Below are 22,889 nucleotides of genomic sequence, written 5' to 3' on the forward strand. Positions count from 1 at the left end.
AAGTAAGATTAAAACTGGAAAACAAGCAAAGTATGTGTTCAAATAAATGAATTATTGGGCATTTGTGTTAATCTTCTGATGAAAAAAACAACATATATGCGGCTGTTGTCCTTTTTCATTTAAAACAAAAGGCAGCTCATTATGACTGCTGTCTAAAGTGAGACTGGTAGTAATCACGTGTATTTTAAAAAAGAGAATTGTCATTGGGCATTGGTCATCAATAAGGAAAGTAATTTTCTTTTCTTTCCCCATTTCGTGACAACTGGCAGTTATACACCACAATGTTGTCTCCTGTTCCATGTTTCACAATGTTGCAACTTTCATTCTTTGTCCTTCCTTCACATCTGATACAAAATTCATAAAGAGTCAGCAAGTGCATTTGTTCAGTGGTGAGAAACTTCAATGGAAACCGTTTTTGCATCTGATGATTTAAAAGCCATCAGTAGGTAGAAAATAATTTGTATCTCTGAAATATGGGAAGTCTAGAATTGCAGGGACTGTGTTCTCTGTCAAGGTTGCCCAGTTAAGACTTAGGCTGCAGAAAGGTCAGGCAATTGCTTATTTATTTATGACAGTCCTAAAATTATTTATGTTTGTTGTATATGGAACTCATGAAAGGGGTGTATATTGCATTTGAAAGTAAGATGTATTCAAGTACAAAACACTGTGGTGTTGAGCCTTTTTCATATTTTTTTAAAAAAATATTTTCAACTTTCATATTAGCTTGTGGTATTCCTTTGTTTTCCCTTGAACTTAGAAACTATAAAAAGGGAGAAGACTTCTGTCTTTATGATGGAGTTACTAATTTTTCTGTAAGTCTTTTTACTTAGATACAGTGAACACATTTTATAGTGATTACTTCCTTAATGTATGAAAAGTACTTCTCCAGTTCCTTTCGTAACAGCATTGGTGTTGGATTGCATAAACCATAACTTAGCCTGTAGAGCTGATAAAATCTGTGTTCCTGCAATCAAAATGCAGAGCTGCTTGGTCCATGTAAAGAAATGGATATCTTCGTCTATATTCATAGTGTATAAGTTGGTCTGTAGCTGAACTAATTAGTTTTAGTCAGTCCTGACTGTAAAGGTATTTGAAAACCAGTAGAAAATTTGTTATTTAGGTATTTTGCTTCTGAAAACCAACAGAAAATTCTTTAACTATTTTGCTTCTATATTGGTATTTTCAATGTTAGACTAGCTAACTGTATGCTAAAGTTGCAAGTTTTTGTTCAGCTTTAAAACATCTGAAGAATTTTTAAATCAATTTACCCCTTCTTACATTTTACCAGAATTAACTGTTGTGATTATGGTGACTTAGATTGTTTATACTGCATAACTGAGTTACCAGACGGATACAGACCATTCCATACTTTTCTGGAACAGTTCATATCTTCAAGATAATCTATTTAAAATACTTGAAGTTCTGCTAGCAGTGTAAATGTGAAATAGCAGTACAAATATTTGAACATGTTAAGATGAAAGGTCATACGCTTCAAATAGGGGAAGTGTCTGATCAGGTTAAAGCTGTAACTTTCCACCGTGTTTTAAAACAAAACAATCCACAAAGTTAGAGGAATATGTTAGTATTCAGTGAGAAAACTTGGGGAACTTAAACTGTGTGGATATTTGTATGTTACTCTGTGCTGTTGTGGGAGATTACCTGGTTTTCTGGCCCACAGAACATGGGACTACTGTTAGTTTCATAGGATAAAACCAGTGAAAAGAAAAGCAAGGACCAAGCTCACTGGCTCCTCCTCCTCTGTTAAGCACAGAAGTACTGCTTGCTTTTATACCTTCATATCACTGTGTTCAGCATGAGGGGATAATTTGCTTCTTATGTCTTGATGGTGGGTAATGTTGTAGATGGAGAGCAGAGCTGATCTATAGGGGTTGATCGAAACCGAGTGAAACTGGGAGAACATGGTATAAGCATGGAAGTGCTTGAGGGTTTTTCATATAATGGTAACTAGTACAGTGATGCTGTAGTGTAGTGATTGCTGAGGCTGGACAGGAAGGATGTGCTTGATTATATGAATCCTGATTTGGTGGAAAGAGAGGAAAAGAAGAGGCAAGAGTTCAAACTACTTTAACACACTGATGTTAAATTGTTTTGGAAAGTTGCTACAGCTCCCAGTGCTATTCGAAAACAAATCAGTAAATTGCTGACACAAGTATGCAGCAGCCCTGGAGTTCTGGACCCTCACAGTACCTTCCCACTAAAGCTAGCAGTTGCAAAGTGAGACATTCCTATATCACCTATATGTCCTTTACTACCAGAAAATATAGATAACACTCTCAAAGTAGCCCAGTACCTATTAACCATTTCCTTTTCTCTGGGGAATGGGAGAACACATAGTAGTTGACTTTATTTCTTGGCAAGGTATAAACTAGCACTTCTAGCTTGGGAGGTTGGTTGCTTATCCTCCCAATTTTATTGAGAAGTTTAGATGTTTGGTGGGTTTTCCAAAAATCCCACTCTGTGTTTATATCTGTGTAGTGTGTGTGTGTATTGTGTGTGGGTTTAAGTAGATATTTAACATCAAATCTAAAAGTTAGTGTTCCTAAAACCAATTTCTTCTTTAAATATTTAAACCTCTGGTATTAAAGTTGTTATTATTAACCTGTTATCATAGGATATCTTCAGTCTGTAGAGTAATAGATGGCTATAAAACAAAGTCCCCTTTTTTGGCTTTCAGATGGTTTAAATATGTGACATTACAGCAAAAATAATGGTGACAATGATGTTGGAAAATGTAAATCTAGACTAGATTGCTAAATGAGTTTCCTAGTTTTTTGTTCTGGCACTTCTGCTTCTGAAAACCATATGGTACATTATCAAGTTCCAGCTTGCTTTGGTTTTGCCTTGCTGCTGAAAATCAACCCTAGAAATGCAATATGTTTCATGATCCTTTCCTCAACAAGAAAAAAAAAATTGTGTTAAAAGTTGTTTAACAACACATAGCGTTATAACTGTTCTCACTTTCCATCACTTTCCATATTGTGCTGTTTTCCTTTCTTTTATCTGTGCTTTGATTTCACAGAACACAGAGTATGTGCATGGCTGCTTCTGTTCTTTTTGGCTGAGTTTTTTTGCCTTTTTTTTTGTTTGGGGATTTTGGGGTTTTTTCTACTTCCCCTTTGGCTCCACTGAATTAGCGTATATGTCTAAATTCTCATTTTGGAAGCTCATTGAAATTTGTTTTAATCGACAATTATTCTTCCATTCTTCAGTGCCTTCATAGCACTGAAGCGCAGCAGAAGTGTGTTCAGTGGAACCATTGGAACTCTCAGGCATGCAATGCTTCAGTGCCAGCTTATGGAGGCTCATTATCAAGCTCTATTTTTCCCCAGGATTGATTAATACTTTTGTGTAGCAACCATCGCTGCAAAATACATAATCAAACTTATATGAGGCATTCCATATACAGAAAAATCTTTTCCATGGAAGTTTTTAACTGGTTGTTGGCTATGATTTTTTTTAAAAAATAACATCACAAAGAAAAGCTAAAAATATATGAGTTTTGATGTCTTAGGGTTAGTAGATCCTTCCTATATCCAACTTAACACTGGTTTTTAGTTAGGAAGTGTGAAGTTTTTTCTTAGTTAAGTGTAATTTTTTTTTTTTTCCTTAGAGATCAGATTTTTTCTAATTTCTTTAAATTGTATCCTTGATTGCAGATGCATTGAAAACTTGTTTTAAATTTCCTAGAAGTCATCATCCTCAGCAGAAAGTGAGGATTCAGAATTCTTTCATGTATAGTAATGTAGGAATATGCTGCTTTTGTTGAGAAGAAAGCAGCATCACATTTATTGCACGATTTATACTACCAGTCAGATATGTTTATTTTAATATTTTCTGTTTAAAAATAAATGTAGAAACAAGAGTGAAGGCTGTGTAGTTCATAGCCTTTTCTGCCTCTGTTTGGTGTGAAAATTAATGGAATGAAGCATCCTCATAAAACATTTCAGTAATTGTCCTTTCTCTTTAAAATGTGTGTTTTCATGTGCATGATATGAATCTTAGATTAATTTTGGTTTCTGATACAGTAGATTCCTCCCAAGATACTTGAGGCGTTCAGCCCCTGTTGAATTAATCTGCTCAGAAACTGACATTTGGGAGAATTGGATGACACATGAAAATTGAATTTCAAGTCAGTTAGTCACTGTAGGTTACTAATACAGTCAATGGGGAGAAATAAGCATGTCCAGAAGATGAACCCTTTCATGGTGTACGAAGGTGACTAAAGATCTGTACTTTTTTTTCCCTCTCTTTTTTTTTATGAGGTGAGAAGGTGCAAATTGCCTGGAGCTATAAGCGTTGAGGTAGCTTGGTTTTTCTGTGCAATCTGTTGCAAATGGGTCTGGTTGCTGAGTCTGTGTGCTTGTCTGTTCAATAAGGTTTGGAAGGGTGTAGTTATGCCTGAACAGTGTCTGAGACTCAGGCATGTTCCCATCTTTCCCCTTCTCTGTGACATGGGACACTTAATGCTGAGTAAGCTATGACCTGAATGCCAGACTCCAAGACCTACAAAGTCACCCCAAGTGCTTACCTATGTTTCCTCAAAAGACAGCTCTTCCAATCCCTCTGCAAGTTGTGACACTACTTTGCAAAGTCATACTTTCAGTTACAGAAACTCCACTCTAAAAATACATGAGAATTACACACTTGGCAAATAAGTTATCTGAGGTACATCCTCTGCTAGCTGAAACCTGGTTTTTCCTAGGAGGCATTTCTTTACTCAAATGGTGGTCAAATGCTGGAACAGGCTTTCTAGAGTTGTGGCCAAAATCCCAAACCTGACAGTACTTTAAGAGGCATCTGGATAATGCCCTTAGCCACAACTTCGTCAGCCCCCAATCAGTCAGGCAGTTGGACTAGGTGATCATCATAGGTCCCCTCCAACTAAAATAGTCTTGTCATATTCTGTTGCCTAGAGATTGAGATTTTGCCTTAACTGGGTAAAATCCATGAGCCCTCAGAATGTTACAGAATTATACATTTTATAGAGCAGCCAGAATGACATTCTCTAGAAACAGATAGGCTATAGTTTGCACACTATATCAAAAAATAGCAGTTGGCTTTATTTTCTGTCCCTTTGTTTTTAAAATAAAGGATAAAATACATGGGAAAGGATTTGGGTTGTAGATATTTCTTCCACCAAGCCCTTGGTCCATTACTAAGTCTTTCCAGTCTGGTCTAATTGAGATGTATCTTCTAATTTCTCTTCCAGCTCAAGTTTGTATTGTCACAGTGTATTGATATACATTGATGCCCATATTTACACAAAACTGGGTATATAGGGCACCTTTTCAGGGTAAAAAACTTGAGGAGTGATACTGAAATTCGTAACATTTGATTTTTTTTAATTAAATGCTCTTTTTAATAACTAAATGTTCTTCCTTTGGCACTTCCTTTTATGCTGTATTTGGGGTAAAAAGGTTAAACACGTCCATCATTGTTAAATATTATGGGATTTTAATTTGCTACATCAGCAAACAGGAATCTGAGCTGTGAGAAACCATGTTGGGAAATATGAAATTCTGTTCTAGTCCATAATACATTTGGACTGTTGCAAACAGGCAGATTGATCAGGGAAGATGCCTGTTGAGGGGACTAGCCCCTGTGCAGTATTAGCTGAAACCTCAGTTAGCCCTTGCTACCTGTTTGCTGTGCAGTGTGAGCTCTGTTTCCCATCACTTTCGCTTAGCATTGTGAAACTGAATTCCTAGGGACTTCAAAAAACAAATCATGAAATGAGAATTATCTGATTGAGTCTTAAAGTTTTTATTTTTAGAGGTTGATGTGTCTAACCACTGGCCATGACCGGATGCCTCAGAAAGTTCCAGAGTTCAGTGACTGCCCCTAGCACAGCATCCTTCTAATTTCCTGTAAACATGGATTAGCTTAAAACTTTGAAGCCCAAATATTTGTCTGTTGCATTATCCAGATTCCTTGAAACACTTTGGTTATCCTTATGCTTATACTTTTGCTTATTTATAGATACAATAGTGGTATTATTTTAAGTAGCAAATTTTCTATGTACTATCTGCTAACCAAAGACTGTGTCAATGCTGATGAGACAGATTGGGTTTGCTGTAAATGAGGCAAATAAAAGTTTGCTTAGGCAAGCTGTGAGATTTGAGAATGCAAAATAGAAGAGACAAAGAAGAAGCAAGTAGATCAAAATTGTAATTATTTCTTAATAGTAAGGAATGAGACAGACACTTGTGGAATGTACACTGATTGGCACTGTCAGATGTGGGCACTAACAAGTCTTGAACATTCATCATTGACATTCGATGCAAAATTTAACATTTGTCTTTTAGTGGTTCTTCACAGAGAACTTTGTATTTTTATAAAAAAAGGCTAGAAATCATCTTTGCCTGCCCTTCTCAATGTTCAGCTTTTTCAGCTGATCATTTTCAACATGAAAAGAAGGGGAAGAAACACAAGTACAGTAAGAATTTTAAAAACTTTTCATAAATAAACTTGTTTTCTAGAAAAAAAAAAAAAAACTACCAGTTCTTGGATCTTTCCAGCCTGCCTTTCTACAAAAAGCAATGAAAGTTTATTGAGATCTGTAGGTTTTGAATGCCAGTGCCAATGAACGGTCTCACCATCTTCCCAATCTCCGTTTCCAGTTGCTTCTAGGGATATTCTGTCAGCACAGTCAGTGGTGCTGACAGTATCTTGTAGCAATGGTTAAAGATTAAATGTTTACTGATTTTATTATCTGTCAGCTGCCTTTTAGAAAAATGGTGCAGAGTTGCTTGGTCTGTCCTCTGAAAATACAGGCCTTAGAAGCATGTCACTGAAAACATAGCTTCTTTCACTCACTTTTTCCAAACATGCAGCTGCTGTCCGTGTAAGCTGAAATAGTTTGGATTGTATTTGTTTTTTTCAAAATCACAAGCATGTAAATTGCTATTGCAACATATTATGTAACAATTAATTCTGTATGGGTTTCCTCCTTGGTTCTGGAACCCAAGATTTGTTAATGGATTTTATTACCTATATCTTTACTATTTCTCATGAAGAAAGTTTTAAACTCCATATCTAGAGCAGTTAGATCCTTATAGATAGTACTAGCAGATGCTAGGGTAGAGAATTGTCTAGTCATCGGAAACCTGCAAATTGGAATTTGCTCAAATAAATATACTGGGAAATAGAAGAATTAGAACTGTGGTGTTTAAGAGTGTTGCATCACATTGCTTGGACAAATATTGAAGTCTATAGGACATTTCTATAAATAATGGTGAGAAGCCTGTTTTTGTCTGTCATTGATACTAAAACCAGAAGATAATTCAAGGAAAAAAAAGAAAATTCTAATATATCTTTATAGATAACACAGAGATGATGTGTGCTGAGTCTGCTATGAATTAGTGTGCTACAAAGCTTAATCTAAAGTTTTCAAAACTTTATTGGTTAGTAGCCAATGTACATGTGGAGAGAGGAAGCTTTTAATAAGTTTAAATGAAGATGAGAGACAGAAAGATCTTTTGAAAGGTGACTTTAAGAAAGATGTACTTGGAAGTAACACTTCATGACCATGAAATTTGTAAGCCTTTGGCGATTTAAAATAATTTAAGTTACTGTTTTAATTTAGCTTTTACTGATGTTAGGTGCTCCTATTTAATAATCATATACTCTCTGTAATACATGTTATATAGATCTTTTGCATTTTTCCATTTAGTATGTTTTTTAAGTGATAGTGGGCTTGATTATGGAAAAGAGTAGTTCATAGCCTCATTAGCCTTGTTATGATATAAGCAGCAGATTTTGAACATACAGTCAATGGGAAAACAACTTGTGCTGTGTTTGTAACTGACATCACCTTAGCTTGACCACAGATGTGATTCCATCTGGCAATTTCTGTGCTACTAAGGAATAACAACACTCAAGTCTTGCAGTATTCTTTGATCAGTAGCATGTAGGAACTTACTAATGCTGTTGGACTAGCCCTACAAATGGGAACTCTGGCATAGGTGAGGTGACAAACCCACAAATCATAGTAAGTTGGTATGGGAGCCACAGCAGTTTTAGTATCTTGAGTCTGTGTCTAGTTTTCCTTGCTCACTGGACCACACTCTGTGGAGTCAACCTAGATGTAATGATTTCCTATATAACAAAAGATGGGTGGAAAACATCTGCTTTGAAAACTAAAAGTAGATGTTTTTAATAATAAAATTATACTGGGTATGAATAACTGATGCTTTTTGCCTAGGAAGCTTTTACTTGTAAATAATTTAATGCTGATGAAATGTTAGGAATACAACTTGAAGTTAAAAGAAAGGAAAGTTACTTTTTTATTGTAAGTAGGCTGTAGCTTTGAGTCCTTTTACGTAAAAGTGTCTTTGTACACTTACTACCATTGAAAACATTAGATGTTAGTAATGTTAGAATTTTTTATACTTTAGATCACATTTAATCTGTAATCTCATGTTGTTGCATTACGAATACCAAGACAATTTCAAAGTGCTCTGTATCTAGTGTCCTAAGTTAGGACTTAAATAAGTGGTGCATAAGTGGTATTTGAAGTAATTTCTCACAAGGAGAGAAAGATGTGTGTTTTGCCTTGTATTTTTCTTCAGGTGAGGGTGTGCCAGTGGTCCCCTGCTCTTGTTGGGATTAAAAACCACAGCTGTGAGGTTGCCAGAAAACAATACTGGATGTTTTCAGTTTAGATCTGAAGTGGAGACTAATAGAAGGAAACCATATTTTTCAGCTTTCTGAAATGTCTCTAATATTAATATTTAATAAAAGGTATTTCTGCCTATAGTATTATTTTCGGCAGACATATGTAAATTATAAAGCAAAGTTCAGAAATATACTTCTTTCTTTTCATGTCTCTTAGTAAATGCATGGTATAAATGCATGGTAGCACAGTGTTTGAGAGATTGCTTTAGAATCCATTTGATTATTTCTTTTCTTTTTCTTTTACAAAGTATATTTTCCCTCCCTTCTTTCTGATTTAGTTGAGAAATGAAATCATAAACTGTACTGCAGATTATAAAGTCAGAAGTTGGTTCATTCTGAGTTAGTATATCCTGTCTGGGAATCAGGAGGCTAAATTAAAAATGCAGTTATAAAACAGTATATATTTGGAAGCTTTGTTCTCTTAAACCCGAACCTTCTGTTGACTGACGTTAGATGATCCAGAAGCAGATGCTGCAGCAGCTATTTGTTGATTTAGTTGCTATGGTGACATGATACATTCATGTACAGCAGGAAGCTCACTGTACGTTGGCTAATTTGATAGGAAGGAAGGCTTGAGGTAGGTATTGCTGACTGTATTGTTAATTGATCCTACCTTTCACATCCTGCCTCCACATGCTTCGTGGATGCACAGCTATAGAGGAAGGTAAAGGGAGATCCTCCTGCGTGGCGTTCAGGTTGAGGTGCCCTGTTCGCAGGAGGGGGAGCAGTGTTCAACACATCCCTGAAGATTACCTCAGTATTAAGTGAATGGAACAGATTGGAGCAGCCGGAGTGGTGCCTGTTGAATCTTCCTTCATCCTTTGTCACTGTGGTAGCACCAGTTGAATGAGAGAAATAAAAGGATGCGAGCAACAGTAAGTCAAAGTGCTAAGGTTTTTGAAATGGGTTATGAGATAAAGCATGTCACTAATTAACATCTTGATTGGAACTATTAGTGGAGAAAAATGTAATTGTTCTGAATACGTGCCCTAATGACAGAGCATAAATGTGGCTCTGCCTGGAAGTTGTTATGTTATATTCACCCTTTTCTAGAAATACACCTTTTTGTAATCTTGCTGCAGACAGACTGTTAAAGATACAGTATACATCTTACAAAGAGCTTGTCTGTGCCACCCTCTTAACAGATTCAGTGTCTTAAAATTCTTTGAAGCCAGAATGACCAAGAGTATTAGTTACGATGTTTTCCTAAATTAGAAAAATATTCAGAAATTAATCTACTTTTGTTTTTTTGGGTAAAAATCTTCTCATGAGTACTGCTGAGCTAATTTCAGTTGCAGACAAACCACTGCTGTCTTTTTTAATTTTGATGTTGATTTCTATTAGCAGTGCATTTAGAAATACGGTTTTGGTGAAGTCTGTCCATTATTTGTGATTGCTGGCAATCCTTTGCTACTGACTCAGCACCTATAACCACATAATGCTAAAGATAGATGTTTTAAGATTAATAATAAACAAAAAAAAACAAACAAAAAAACCCAAAAAAAACCCCAAAACAACCCAAGCCTGAAACACTCGTCTCTTTCCTAGTAAAACATCTCAGAAAATAGTATTGTTTCTGCTAGTATAGCTATGGTTTGATTCTATTATCTTTAAATTATGTTTTTGAAGGTCTGAGCAAACATTTTAGAACACCTTATCCTCTTGCTTTTTAGGAAGTTTGTTTGTAGGAAAAAGCTCAAAACTCCCCATAATCCCAAAAAATACACACATTCCCCTAAATTACTCCAGAATGAGGGAAAAACAGAACTCTGCTTTTCAGTAATATTGTTTTGCTTCAACTTTTAATCTTCCTTGTACAGTAATGGTCTCATACTATATAGTTATATTTAAGTGTGCTTTAACCACAGTTTATAATGTAACATACTCTTGTTTCTTCATGTTATATATTTAATAATAGCAATGGCTAAAATTATTGTACCATTTTCTAGCTTCTCTTCCCCTCCACTTTCTCCTTCACATCTTATGTCCCTGCATTTTTTAGTATTTTAATGTGCATGCCAAGCTAGGAATCAGTTTTGTTGCTAATGGATTGCTTTGTTTGTTTGTTTGTTTGTTATGATATATTTAGTGGTAGATCTAGTAGCATTCTTGTTATTTATGTTCAGAGGCTTTTAGCTTGGTTGGAAAATTCGTCCCAGATTTCATTCATTCTGAAAAAATATGTAAATTCACAAAGCATAACTAACTTCTTTTAGAGGAAGATACAAAGTAACCCTTTCAGTTCCTTTCCCCTATAGAGTGAGACGGTGGATGGCTAGGGAGAGAGAAGGATTCAAAATGCCCCTTTACACTGAAATTCAGTCTAGTTCCTTTGGTTTTCTTGCCTTTGTGGCTGTAGACAGTGCTAACCTATGGAGAGACCAGAGTCCCAGTTCTCATGTGGTCTTTCCCACAATTTCACACGTGACACAAATGTTTAATGTGTTTTGGTTTCTTTAGTCTCAGTCAGGATTAAATAATTTAACCTTTTTCTTTTTCCCTTCAGGAGACTGATAGTCCTTGGTACTGAAGGATGGGTTTGCGAGCCAGGATATTCTGGGGACAGAACAAGCTTGATGATTTATTTTTCTTTGTTGCAAAGACAAAAATCTCCCATATCCCAGTAACTTTAAAATTATAGTTTCAGATTTTCAGCTAACAGCTGCTTTGGAATAAACCTATAAGTATTAGGAAAGTTAATTTTTTTTAATTATGTTTTACATTCAGTAGCTATTAACTTCTTCTACAAACAGAAAAGATTTTAAGTATAAAAGCATTTATTTGGACAACACAGTTTGTTACGTGCTAGAAAATATTTGAAAATTTGGCTGTAAATACTAAACTTGTAAACAAAGTTTTATTGTATCTGACTTGATTCTCTTGATGTTTGTGCTGGCTTAAAAGAATTAGAAACTGTTTCAGTCAGTCCTGTCCTGTTAGAAATACAGCTATTATTTGAACAGTGGCTCTAAAACGTGTGATATTTAAGACCGTTATGATGTGGTAAGGGTAAGTTAAACTCTCTTCCATAAACCTTATTCAAATCTGGTCTGCAAAAAAATCTCAAATTAGGAAGATCCTCATAACTTTTTAGAACAGTGTGAAGGAGAAGGTTAACCAATGTCTTAATTTTGTTTTGTCTGTCTGAAAGACTGTCTAGTATACTTCTAAACACAATCATTTGTTGTTTGGGTGTTGTTGTTCTACTGTGGGGCTTTTTTGGGTTTTGGTGGTTTGGGTTTTTTTTTTTTTCACTTTGGACCAAATTTAAATTTTGTAGAACCTAAACAATAAATTAAGAGTATTATTAATATTTTGAATATGTAGGTTTTTTATTAAATAAAATCTCTTTTGCATTATAGGTCCATTGGATGTATGTAATTGATAGAAATGGCAAAATAATTTTGAGGCACTAGTTTTTGACTGGCTGTGTGGTGTGTGTTTATTTGGGGGGGGAAGCTTTACTCTTTAGCCTTTTAAATTTTATTTGAGACCTGCTTTTGCACATGTATAATGCTGAGCAAAAGAGAAATGCATCAAACTTGCTGTGACATCTTTTGCAGTTAGCTTTTAGAGCTCTTAGATTTTTTTCATTATTTACTTATCAGCTTTTTTTTTTTTTTCTTCCTCCACCAGGACAGAAATAGTTTGGACTTGTAATTGCATTTATAGTTTCTGCTATGGAGAGATGTTGGCTTAAAACAGTGAAGATGTTAATGCTTAGGGATTAGTCTTAATCTGTTTTTGTTTTCCTGCTCTACAAGTCTTTCACCTCATCGAGGGTCCCTTTCAGGATGAATCCAATTTTGACATTAGTATTTCACAATGATGTCCATAGGTTTATGTTTCCATCTTTCTTACCACCTGATGGAGACCAGTTATTAATTGTGCAAGTCTATTTATAGTTTGTCACTTTTTTTACCCCTGAAAGTACCAGGGAAGCTTTTTCTTCATGTTGCAATGTAAATACACATCTATGATGATGCCACAAGTCTAATGCTGTCTTTCTTTTCTGTCAGGTAGCTGAAATTATTTTGAAACCTGTCAGTCTCCTGGTACATGACTACTTCTGTTAGGAGGATGGATGTTCAAGTAGAGAAGCTTATAGAAGTGCGTATTTTGCAGAATGAAGGGATGGTTTTAATTGTTATTTCAGTGGAGTTAATGGGCTTTTTTGCCTTAATTAGTGTGCAAACAAACATATCCAAAACAAGATTACCTAACCCTATATTTTAAATTCCATTCTGCCCCCACTGTTCTCCAATGAAGAAAGAAGTTAACTGTGTATTCATCTGGCATGAGCAAAATCTTAGGTTGCTTATGAAAGTATTCTGTATATCTAATGACAGATTAGTAAGATACAAATCGGCTATATTTTGTATTGTTGCTGTTTTGCTTTTGAAAGACACTGCTGTGACCATATTGGCAGAGTGAAATACCTTTAAGTATCTTATTTTGGCTTTTCGAGCCTCTGCTTCATGCTGATAAAAATTACTTCTAGACCTTTATGGAGATAAGTGTTAACATTTGGCCTTAAATTTTTCCTTTCTTTGGAGCAGCCTGCTGAGCCAAGGTGGCTGCAGCTCTGCCTTGCACAGCTTTCCCTTCTACCTTTTGTTACTTACATTTTTACAGGGGTTTCCTTAAGACTCCAGCCATTTTTATCAAGTTAATTTCTTTCGTGTTAGAAACAAGCTGAAGACTTGAAAAAAACATTAAACTCCTTTTCTGGTTCAGTCTGCAGAAACATCCTGCATTTTCTCTTGCAGATAGACAAGAGTTTTACTGAATAAAAATGAGTAACATTGAGCATTCTTATCTCTGAACATTTGTACTTCCATTGATTCTTTAGATGCAAGATCTGAATACTTTCCATCTTGCTCACACTGATGTAGTAGTAAATCCTATATGAAATCTTAAGATATAATAATTTTAAAATAATTGTATCTGTTAATGGTAGTATGTGAAAGTGTTACGTATCTCTATAGGATTTGATTATACTACTTGAGTTACAATAAAATTATATTCAATTTGGAATTCTTTAGGGAGAGAATTATTACAGAGTAGTTTTATATATGAATTGTTGTATTCTAAAAATGTATTTGTCACATCTGACCAGCTCAAATTGCGATTAAAGGTGAAGAATAGATTTTCAAAACCACTCAGGAGTGTGTTCCTTATTTAGTCCTTCAAAAAGGAAAAAATATTGTAGTACTTCTTCAGGATACTGTCAGTAATTGTTTACATATTAGTAATTTAAATGTGCTCTGAATGTTCATGGAGACTGAGGCCAAGTGTCATGAAGCAAGTCAGTTTTAGTAAATCTTTTCTTGCAAACTGCCTGGTAAGAGTGATCTCAGGAACAGTTTTCAGTTCTGTATGAACCTGTGTTATGCTCAGGACTACTATAGCATATTCATTATTGCAGGTGACTGTTCCACCACCTGGGAATGTTCCCAAATACTGCTTACTTTGCTAATGTAGATGTGGCTTTAGGTATCACTGATGTGGTCATGGCAATGTAGCAGTTCTCCCAGGAGAGATCAGAAATACTAAAACCCCTTGGTTTGCAGACTGGGCACAAAGAGATGGGAATATTTAAAAAATACTGAAGAAGGTGGAGGAAATTAATTCAGAACTGTTTTTCAGCATACCCCACAGCACAGAATCTAGGGAGCACATAAGTAGTAGGAGATGGCTTTAAAATGTCTAAAAATAAAATTTCAGGAACTTACTGCCTGCCATAGGAGGTTGTGGAGGCAATTCAAATTGTAAGTGAACTCAAAGATTCTAGCAAACATATGGACAGTAAGATAAATGGACTGCAGGAAGTGGCCTGGTTCACATACTCTCCTTAAACAGCATATGATATGTTAAAGTGCTTGGCTAGATGGGCTGCTGACCCAGACCATCAGGTCATTTCCTATGTTCTTGCTTGGCTTCAGTTTCTGCCTGAGTTCAAACAGCACTTTCAGGAAATGCACACTGAGCTTTCTAATACATGGCATTATTAGTTTTGTTAGAAGGCTTTTTGTTAGGAGGTCTTTGCCAATCCGGATAATTAAATTAAACTACTACAAAGCTTAGTATGTTACTCACTTGGTTTGGATTTATCTTCTAAAGTTGCTTATGCAGAATAAATAAAGTACCATTGAAAAGTGTGAAATTTCACTTCTAAAATTGATAGTTTTGACAACTGATGTTTCAGGTATTTCAAACTTCAGCCGTTCAGTGTCCACCTTTTTATTTTTGCAAGAACTGCTTTTAACATAAGTGCATGTCTGCACTCTTGTATTGTCAACTTGTATGCTAATCTCTGGAAGGAGATTTTTTATTGGTTTTCATCAAGAACTGTACTGAGGTTATGTGGATCATCATTAAACAACCGCTTAAAGGAAACAATTTATAGTCACAGTGGAAGTGACATAGAACTAGTTGACCTAATACCCCTATTTCTTAAGGGTAATGTCTTAACACGTTTTTGAGACAAAAATACATTGAGTGAAAATTCTGATAGCATTCAGAAATTGCACTTTTAAATTGTATTAGGTTCTGTTATAGTTGGTTGTGCTTTAAAAGTGCTTGTATGATTTTAGAACTTATATCAAGGCTTCAGTATCCTAAGTTCAAATTATTTTGTTAAGATTATGAAGTTCTCAATTAGTGTTTGATTTAGTAAGAGAAATAGCCCTTGAAAGGTGCCCATTCTAAAGGTGCTTCCCACTGAGACTGACATATCACAAATGAGGTTTTTTCCTGAGTATCATAGTTATCTTGGAGGAGCAGGCGCAGGATAGAATGCATGTCAGCCTTTGGGTAGCAGAACTTTAGGTGCTCTGAGTAAAGCAACAGAATTTGTCACAAAAAAGATTGAGGCAGAGAGGCCGAACCATCAGATTTTTCCGAAGTTTTTCTCTTCGTTCAAGCCAATTTGAATGTTTACCCCAGAAGAGGAAGGAGGTCAAGATCTAGAATATTCAGTGTGAAAGACATAGGCCCTGGTTTTCAGAAGTACTGATGTCAGAGTGTGTGAAGTAACATGTTGGCTGATGGGGTGTGCAAGCCTGCACAAAGGCACCTCAAATAAGATGAAAAAGCTATAAATAAGCAACTCATAGTTTTATTTTTCTTCTTTCTTTTTTTTTTTTTTTTACCTAGAACATGATGCTGTGTAAAATCCATGTTACATTTTCCTTCAGAAAAATTATCTTGCACCCTTCATTATGTGCTGCAGACTTTATTAGATAAGAGGAGTTCCTGTGAGTGACAGTCTTTTGTACTATCTATTCTAACCAGAAAGGTACAAATCTTTCTCTGCATAGCTTTAATTTTTCTCATTTCAAACTATATCTACTGAGGTGCAGAGTATCAGAAATGCTCTTCTCAAGGCTGTGATCACTCCATGGGGTTCAACTCGATGGTTGGTCCAGAAATCACTTTTGGTCATACACTGCCTCAACACAAAGACTGTTGAAGCCAGAGTTCATGAAACTTCTGAAATTTCTTCAGCCCCGATTCAGAATCTCTTTTGACACACTTGGCAGCATACACAGCCTACCTTGTAATAATTGTAAAATAAAAATGTGAATGCTCTATATAAAAGTAAGGCTGAAACTGGGGGTCAATGAAATACAGTCAGGCCTTGAGTAGGCTAATTGTCCATTGACAAAAACCACTCTATTTCCTGTTTCTGAGAACTGAGATCTAATTAAATTATGTTAAGTTGGTTCATCTCCCCACCCTTTGGATTGGCAGTCAGATGTCATCAAAGATGTGAAAATCTGATGGCAGTCCTGAGTGTTGGAATGGTGCTGGATTCCATCAGTTTACCTGTTGCTGCTGCTAAACAGTGCCTGTCTCACTGTTGCACCATGGCTGCTGTGCTGAGCCTTTAGCTTCTCAGAGCTGCTCTGAAGTGAGCAACAAAGGTGCTCACATGGAAGAAGCTGATTTAACACAAAACCAGGAGGCAGAGGGCCCACTTGCTGCAGTTGGGCCAGCATGTGTATTCCCATGCTCAAATCTGCTCTGCCAGCTGGAGCCTCAGGTTTGGATGGCCTGCAGCAAGAGGTCTGGGAGAGGAAAGCCAGCAGGTTCCCAAGACAACATTATTATCTAGATTACCAATCTCAGGCACTCACACAGAATAAATAGGAACAACTGGGAATACCAGTCAACTCACATTCCCTATTACTTTAAAAGGGCCAGCCATCACCCTAAAGCTTTTCTGCTTCTCACGGTTCATATGATGGTGACCAAGAATCTTGAGCTGAGAATGGTACAGATTGACGCGTCAACTGTAGCCAGAATGGCTCCTCCCAGGAGTTTGGGCACCTAAATCAGCCAAAAGAGGTGGGCAAATGTAGCTATCCAGCCCACACGTAACAGATGGAGAGACATTCTCATGTACCATGAGGCTTTTAGGTACTTTTATTCCAGTCTAAACTTCAAGCTAAAATTTTCAATTCTAGGAGAAGGAAGAGTATTTCAATGAAATACGTCTTCAAAAAGTTATGCCTGCTTGGGGAGTCCAAAAAAGAAATTGTATGAACTCATCTGTTCATATTTCTCTCCTTCATCACATTCTGAAGGTGATAATAGCCAGCTGTTAAAATACTACCTTCAAACACTTCAAAATAAACTCTGGCAATACACTATTTTCTGAAAACCTTTAAGTCTTCTTTGAAATTCATTACTAAAATCATCTTGTTTAGATTATATTATGAATACTGACTCTTAGTGAATTTTACATTGAGCCACACTTCAGAAGATCTGGAACATTTATTAGATTGATAAAATGTAAATATTGATATAATTCATTGTTTTTTCTCAAACAGCCTAAAGCTTCTAGAAAAAACATGTGAAACAAGATAATATTTTTAAAGTGCTTGCTCAAACATGAGTTAATCAGTGTTGAATCACACAGCCCAAACTTGAAAATGTGAATGTCTGTCATATTTCATCAATATGTTAGTATTAGAAGTTAGAACTTGCCATCTTTATAATTTGTGAAATTACTCCACCAGAAAAGGAGAAATTCCTATGATTTCTGCCATTTTCTTATCTTTTCTTTTGTCTCTGGTATTCCTAAAATGAGTAACACTCAAGCTTCCAGTTCTGGTTTTGTGTTTGTGAACATGGAAGATTTTATTTTCTTTTAGCAACTTAACAAAGTAAATTTTTGGATATAATGCTCAAGAGTTGTGTTTATAAAGATTTCTTTCCTTCTGATTTGTAGAGGGAGGAGGACATAGGCTCTATTTACACGTGTGCAAGCAAGACTGAAGAAAGTTCTGTCCAGAAAGGAAATTATAAAATGCACCTGCTCTTTTACTTTTTTAAGGTTTTCTCTCCTTTGTTCATAGTTTTAGCTAGGTTTTTCATGTTTACAAACTTCTTTTCCCCACAGAAAGGCAGGTTTCAAATAAAAATACAGAAATCTGAAATTGTAATGGGCTTCTACTTTGGTACAGACTTTCTCTGTTTATTTTGGCTGCTGTGTGATTTGCTATAATTTCTGCATTGCTTAGGTTTACAAAATTAGGATAACCAGCTTTCCACAAATAAAATTATACATATTGTTTCATGCTGGGCATCTAGTGCACTTACTTTATCATGACTTCTAGTATTTTTTTATCATTAATGAATGTACAGATATGCTTGGGTCATGTAAAGAAGGACATGACCCAGTATTTTCCTTGTATTGAAAACTTTGTCAAGTGGTTGATGTCAAACACTGGGAATCCTAGGCTTCCTTCTAAAAGTTTAGGTAATGGTTTGATTAATGTTGAAGTTAATGCAATTTATTGAAATAATTTAAGCTGTACAAATAGCTTTTTAATTATACCAAGCAGTTGAGAAAATAAAATTTGTACAGGTACTATTTTGCTTAGTTGTTATTCCATCCTTCATTCTTCAAAAAATGTTGGTTTAAAAATATCTGTGCTTGTTCTTGCTCTTATCTCTTTCTCTGTGGGATGAAGACAGCAAGAAGTATGAAGTGAAAAATACTGTATTTACTAACCAGAAAAAAAATTGTTTTTCTCCCAGTAAAACTTCTTTTTTTGCACATGCCAGACTTCTGTAACATATTCCTGTGTAATGGTTGTAAACACTCTTTTATTTTTAAGGTTATTCTTGTGCAAGTTAATCCAGGGGAAGCATTTACAATAAGAAGAGAAGATGGACAGTTTCAGTGCATTACAGGTAAAGTTGATAAATTTATTTTAATATTTTCTGAGTCTGAATCAGGATTAATAAAAGGCAATTTGTGGTGAAAGTAAAAGAATGACATCATTTATTTTAAATACAAGAGCTGCTTAAAGACCCAGAAGATTATGTTGTAAGGATCATTGGGATTTTGATTTTGCTACCATAAACCAAGTACTTTTTTGTACGTTATATTAGATGAAATTAAATTCCTTCTAGAGGAGAAGAACACCTTCAGATTGCAAAGCAAATACAGAGAGGCTGTTGTAGCAACTTTTGACTAAGCTCATTTCTTTCACAGACCTCAAATTAAAAACTACAACTGTTAATATGGCTTGCATTTAGGGGTTTTTATTATTCTTTGTTATCATTGTTTCCCTGACAGTTATCCCACCTAGTTTCTCATTATTTCTACGGGCCAAATTGCACTGTTTCTGAGTTCTAGCAAGTGCAGCTTCAAAATACAAATGTTTCATGTAAGCATAGCATCCCCTTATGCAATGGTCACTTTGGATGTCGTTTTCTATTCCAAATGACCATAGTTACCAGTTAAGCATGTCTAGAAGGTACTGCGAGAAATGAGCAATCAGCTATTGCTGCTACATAGAACATCATTTTACTGTGTTGTAAGAGAGTATCCACAGATTCAGCTTTGAGGTTACATTTTTGTTTGTCATCATCCTGGCCGATGAATCCTACCTTATATTTTTTGTCTGGATGTTGGCCCTGCTCTAACCGATACTGTTCTGGGAATTTGAAGCAAATATTTTCCAGCTCCTTTCTTGCTTCTCTCCAGTCTGAGAAGAATTGAAAGGTCTGGTTTCCAGTGTCATAGGCAGGTCCTTTGGCTACAAAATAACTGATTCAAAGGAGGCCTTAGCTGGTAATTAAGTTTATACTGACAGTTCTTAAAGTTTACATGTCTGTTAGCACCATATTTCAAAACTTCGTGCCGATTGCAAGGTATTCTTGCGTCTTTTGAGCCCAAATGAATCAGTGTTGCAGCTCATGTTTATTTGAAACATGATATGTAATTATTACCTGACAGTACGTGAGGGAAATATAATTATTTTTGTCTTGCAATTCAAGTTAAAGGACAGATAAGATCTATTTTGCTTCTATTGCATAAAATACTGAGGGGAGGGGCATGCATTGCACGTTTGGTTCTAATTTTTGATTTACCAAGTGGTCTTACTGGTGGAGAATGAATTGACACTTCCCTGACATGATTGGCTTCAAAGCAGGAAGTGTTTCGTGAACTGCAAAAGTGCTAAGATCATATCCTTACAGATATGGTTCTAACCTTCCATGGTACAGCTTTTATCCTTGCCTGGTGCCTCTTGTTTTTGGAGTAGGCAGCTTGCTATTGTGATTTGATTCAGCTGGGGATTTCTTCATCCTTTACATATGAAAGTGAGCAAGTTACTAGACAATTGTTTTTGGGACTCACTAAGTGTAAGCTGAGGTACAGTCTTTACAACGTCCCTGAAAAATGGCACTGCAATCTGGAAAACTACATCTCGTATCAGTACCACAGCTTTTGCAAACCTCCTGTCACATAGATATTATTCTTGTCCTTCCCCTTTCCTGGACATGAAATTGTGGATTATAGTTGGTAGTAAAATAGGGGGCATAAAGATATTTTCGTATCTGTGAATTCAGTAATCTTCATACAGAACCTGAGTTGCACCTGATCTTTTGAATGTTGCTTTTCTGGCCCATTCTTGCCACTTCTGAGATGTTTCTGTGGTTTTGAGTGCTATGCCAATGGATCTTTCTACCTTTTGGGTTGTTGGGTCTGTCTACCTTAAAGAAGAAATTCTCTTAGTAATTGATGCTGTTCCTTTTTCATTATATGTATTGCAGCTCATGAGAAATGTCTACTGTTTAGTTTTCTGTGTAGAGATTAGTATAAAATAAACTATCTTAGATGTTGTAAACTATAGAGAGTAATTTGGTATTGGTCCTTTTTGTTCTGCCACAACTTCTCAAACATAGTTTGCCCTTGACTTGTCTACAAAATGGATTACAGTCTGCAAAATGGGTTTACAGCTTCAGGAGTCTATTGCATTGTCTTGAATGTAAGAAAGTAAGCAAGCTCACATCAGTTCCTTGGTTTTTTCTTCACTGTATGCACTCAGTTGTTAGGTGAAATCATAGTCGAAAGTGCGTAAATATATAATGAGAATAGTTTGGATAAATGTAAAAAGATGTTTATTTTTAGAAAGGTATGAAGAAGGACAAGATGGCTGAAATTTAGTGGAAATGCAATCAGTGGGAAGTTAATTTAGTCATTATAATGTTTCTTAATTTTTTTTTCAGTCTTAGTTTTTCCTATAAATATTTACCCATTTTTATATACTCTTCTCTGACTTAAAAGTCTCTGCAAAGAACACATATGCAGTTTTTTCAGTGATGTATAATATAAAAAATTGAAATTATGTAAATGTAGTACTAAAATGAATGAGTGGAAGTTGAGAAGTTGCAAGCTGCTTATGGATCCCAGATAGCAGTGCAGATAGCCAGATTCATTAGTTTGAATGATTCAGTAAGTCACGCTTCCTCAGATAATTCTAAATCTCTCATGTGCTTTATTGCTGGTCAGTTCACCTTGAGATTTGGCTGTCTGCTGAAGTCAATGTGGATTGTTAATAAATCTAACCATAATGTTGTGTTTTCTTGCATCAAATATTTGCCTGTTGGAAACATGGAGATGCTCTGTCAATCTTCGTGCTGTTCTTGTCATCTATTCTATTTTTAACGAGAATTGTCCTTACTTTGGCAACACTGTACATAGGCTGAAATTTCTCAACCTGAAAATGATGAGTGTCTCTTCAGGAGAAAGGAGAGGTGTGAATAAACAGAAGTTTAGAACTGTCCTTGAGTCAATGAAGTAATGAAAACTTAAAGTACTAATTAATGGAGAAGCACGCAATGCATTTTCTGTGAACTACACTTCTGAAGAAAATGCTGCATTTACACACAGGTCTTCGTACTGACTTACCACGTCTGTTCTCACAGGTGATCTGAAAAGCTTTGGCTGGTTTGGAACTACATTAAGTGAGAAGCATCTTCTTAATGTGGTCTTCTTCCATGGCAGTGGAATATTGAATGAAAAGACTCCTATGAATAATTCCTGGTTTGAAATCTCCTAAGGATGGCAAAAGACCAGTGATAATTAAGGGACCCTTTATCCTTGGTGAATTCCATTCCTTTATTTTAGTGACCTGTTAATGAACAAAAATGTGTTTTATTCTTTATTTCCGTAGAATAAGAAGCATGGTTACTTTATATTTCTATAGTTAGCAGTCTTAGATCATAGTTGGGTTTCTGTTGTCTGTATTTTGACTTAAATACAGCTTTGATTGAGCACTTCTGTGTGCCAATGGCCATATTTTTCAGATATTATAAAATATTTTCTTTGCCTGCCTAGTGATTTGTCAGACAGTGACAACTCATGCTCCCCCTTGACGCAGCTTCAATTTAAACAATTTGTCAGTCTCTAACTTTACAAAAACACCATACATTTCTTGCTAGATAGATAGGAACATATCTGTCTGTGTAACCATGTGTTAGACCAAAATGTTTATTTTCTAAAGAGTCTTTTAAATCTATGAAAATTTTCTCATATACTAGGAATACACAGACTTCTGTGGAAACTTTCCTTAAGCCAAAATTTTCTTCTGTTAATATGAAATAATCAGCTACATTACAGTGATTCAGAAAACCAGGTTTGAAATGTATGAATGGGTTCTCTTTGTAGAAGTGAATTACTGCAGATCACTCATTCATGAATTTTCCTATTACAGAATAAGTGAATGAAGATGACTCATCTTGAGGACATTTTGTACCAGTCCCAAGTTACAGCTAAAGGCTATTAAATGTTACTTGACACAATAAGAGAGACCATGTTCTATATGTCTCTGCAAAGGAAAATTGCCATTTTCATAATAGAATAAGAAGACTTATGTAAATTAGAATGA

General features: G+C 35.6%; 1 protein-coding gene across 5 annotated transcripts in view; it reads left to right on the plus strand.

The window, feature by feature from the left end:
• The window catches only part of FNDC3A (fibronectin type III domain containing 3A), a 113,225-nt gene that overhangs the window by 19,889 nt on the left and 70,447 nt on the right, over positions 1-22,889 (plus strand). For 3 of the 5 annotated variants that reach the window (XM_058844679.1, XM_058844670.1, XM_058844688.1), the window contains exon 3: positions 18,828-18,903. The exons of 1 other annotated variant lie outside the window; for it this stretch is intronic. In XM_058844679.1, the coding sequence (XP_058700662.1) occupies positions 18,828-18,903 (76 nt within the window). Of the gene's footprint in view, positions 1-12,716; positions 12,808-18,827; positions 18,904-22,889 lie in introns of all 5 variants that reach the window. One more of the 5 variants, XM_058844694.1, reaches the window with a different exon arrangement.

The sequence above is a fragment of the Poecile atricapillus genome, chromosome 1, assembly GCF_030490865.1.
Source record: "Poecile atricapillus isolate bPoeAtr1 chromosome 1, bPoeAtr1.hap1, whole genome shotgun sequence".
Lineage (NCBI taxonomy): Eukaryota > Metazoa > Chordata > Aves > Passeriformes > Paridae > Poecile > Poecile atricapillus.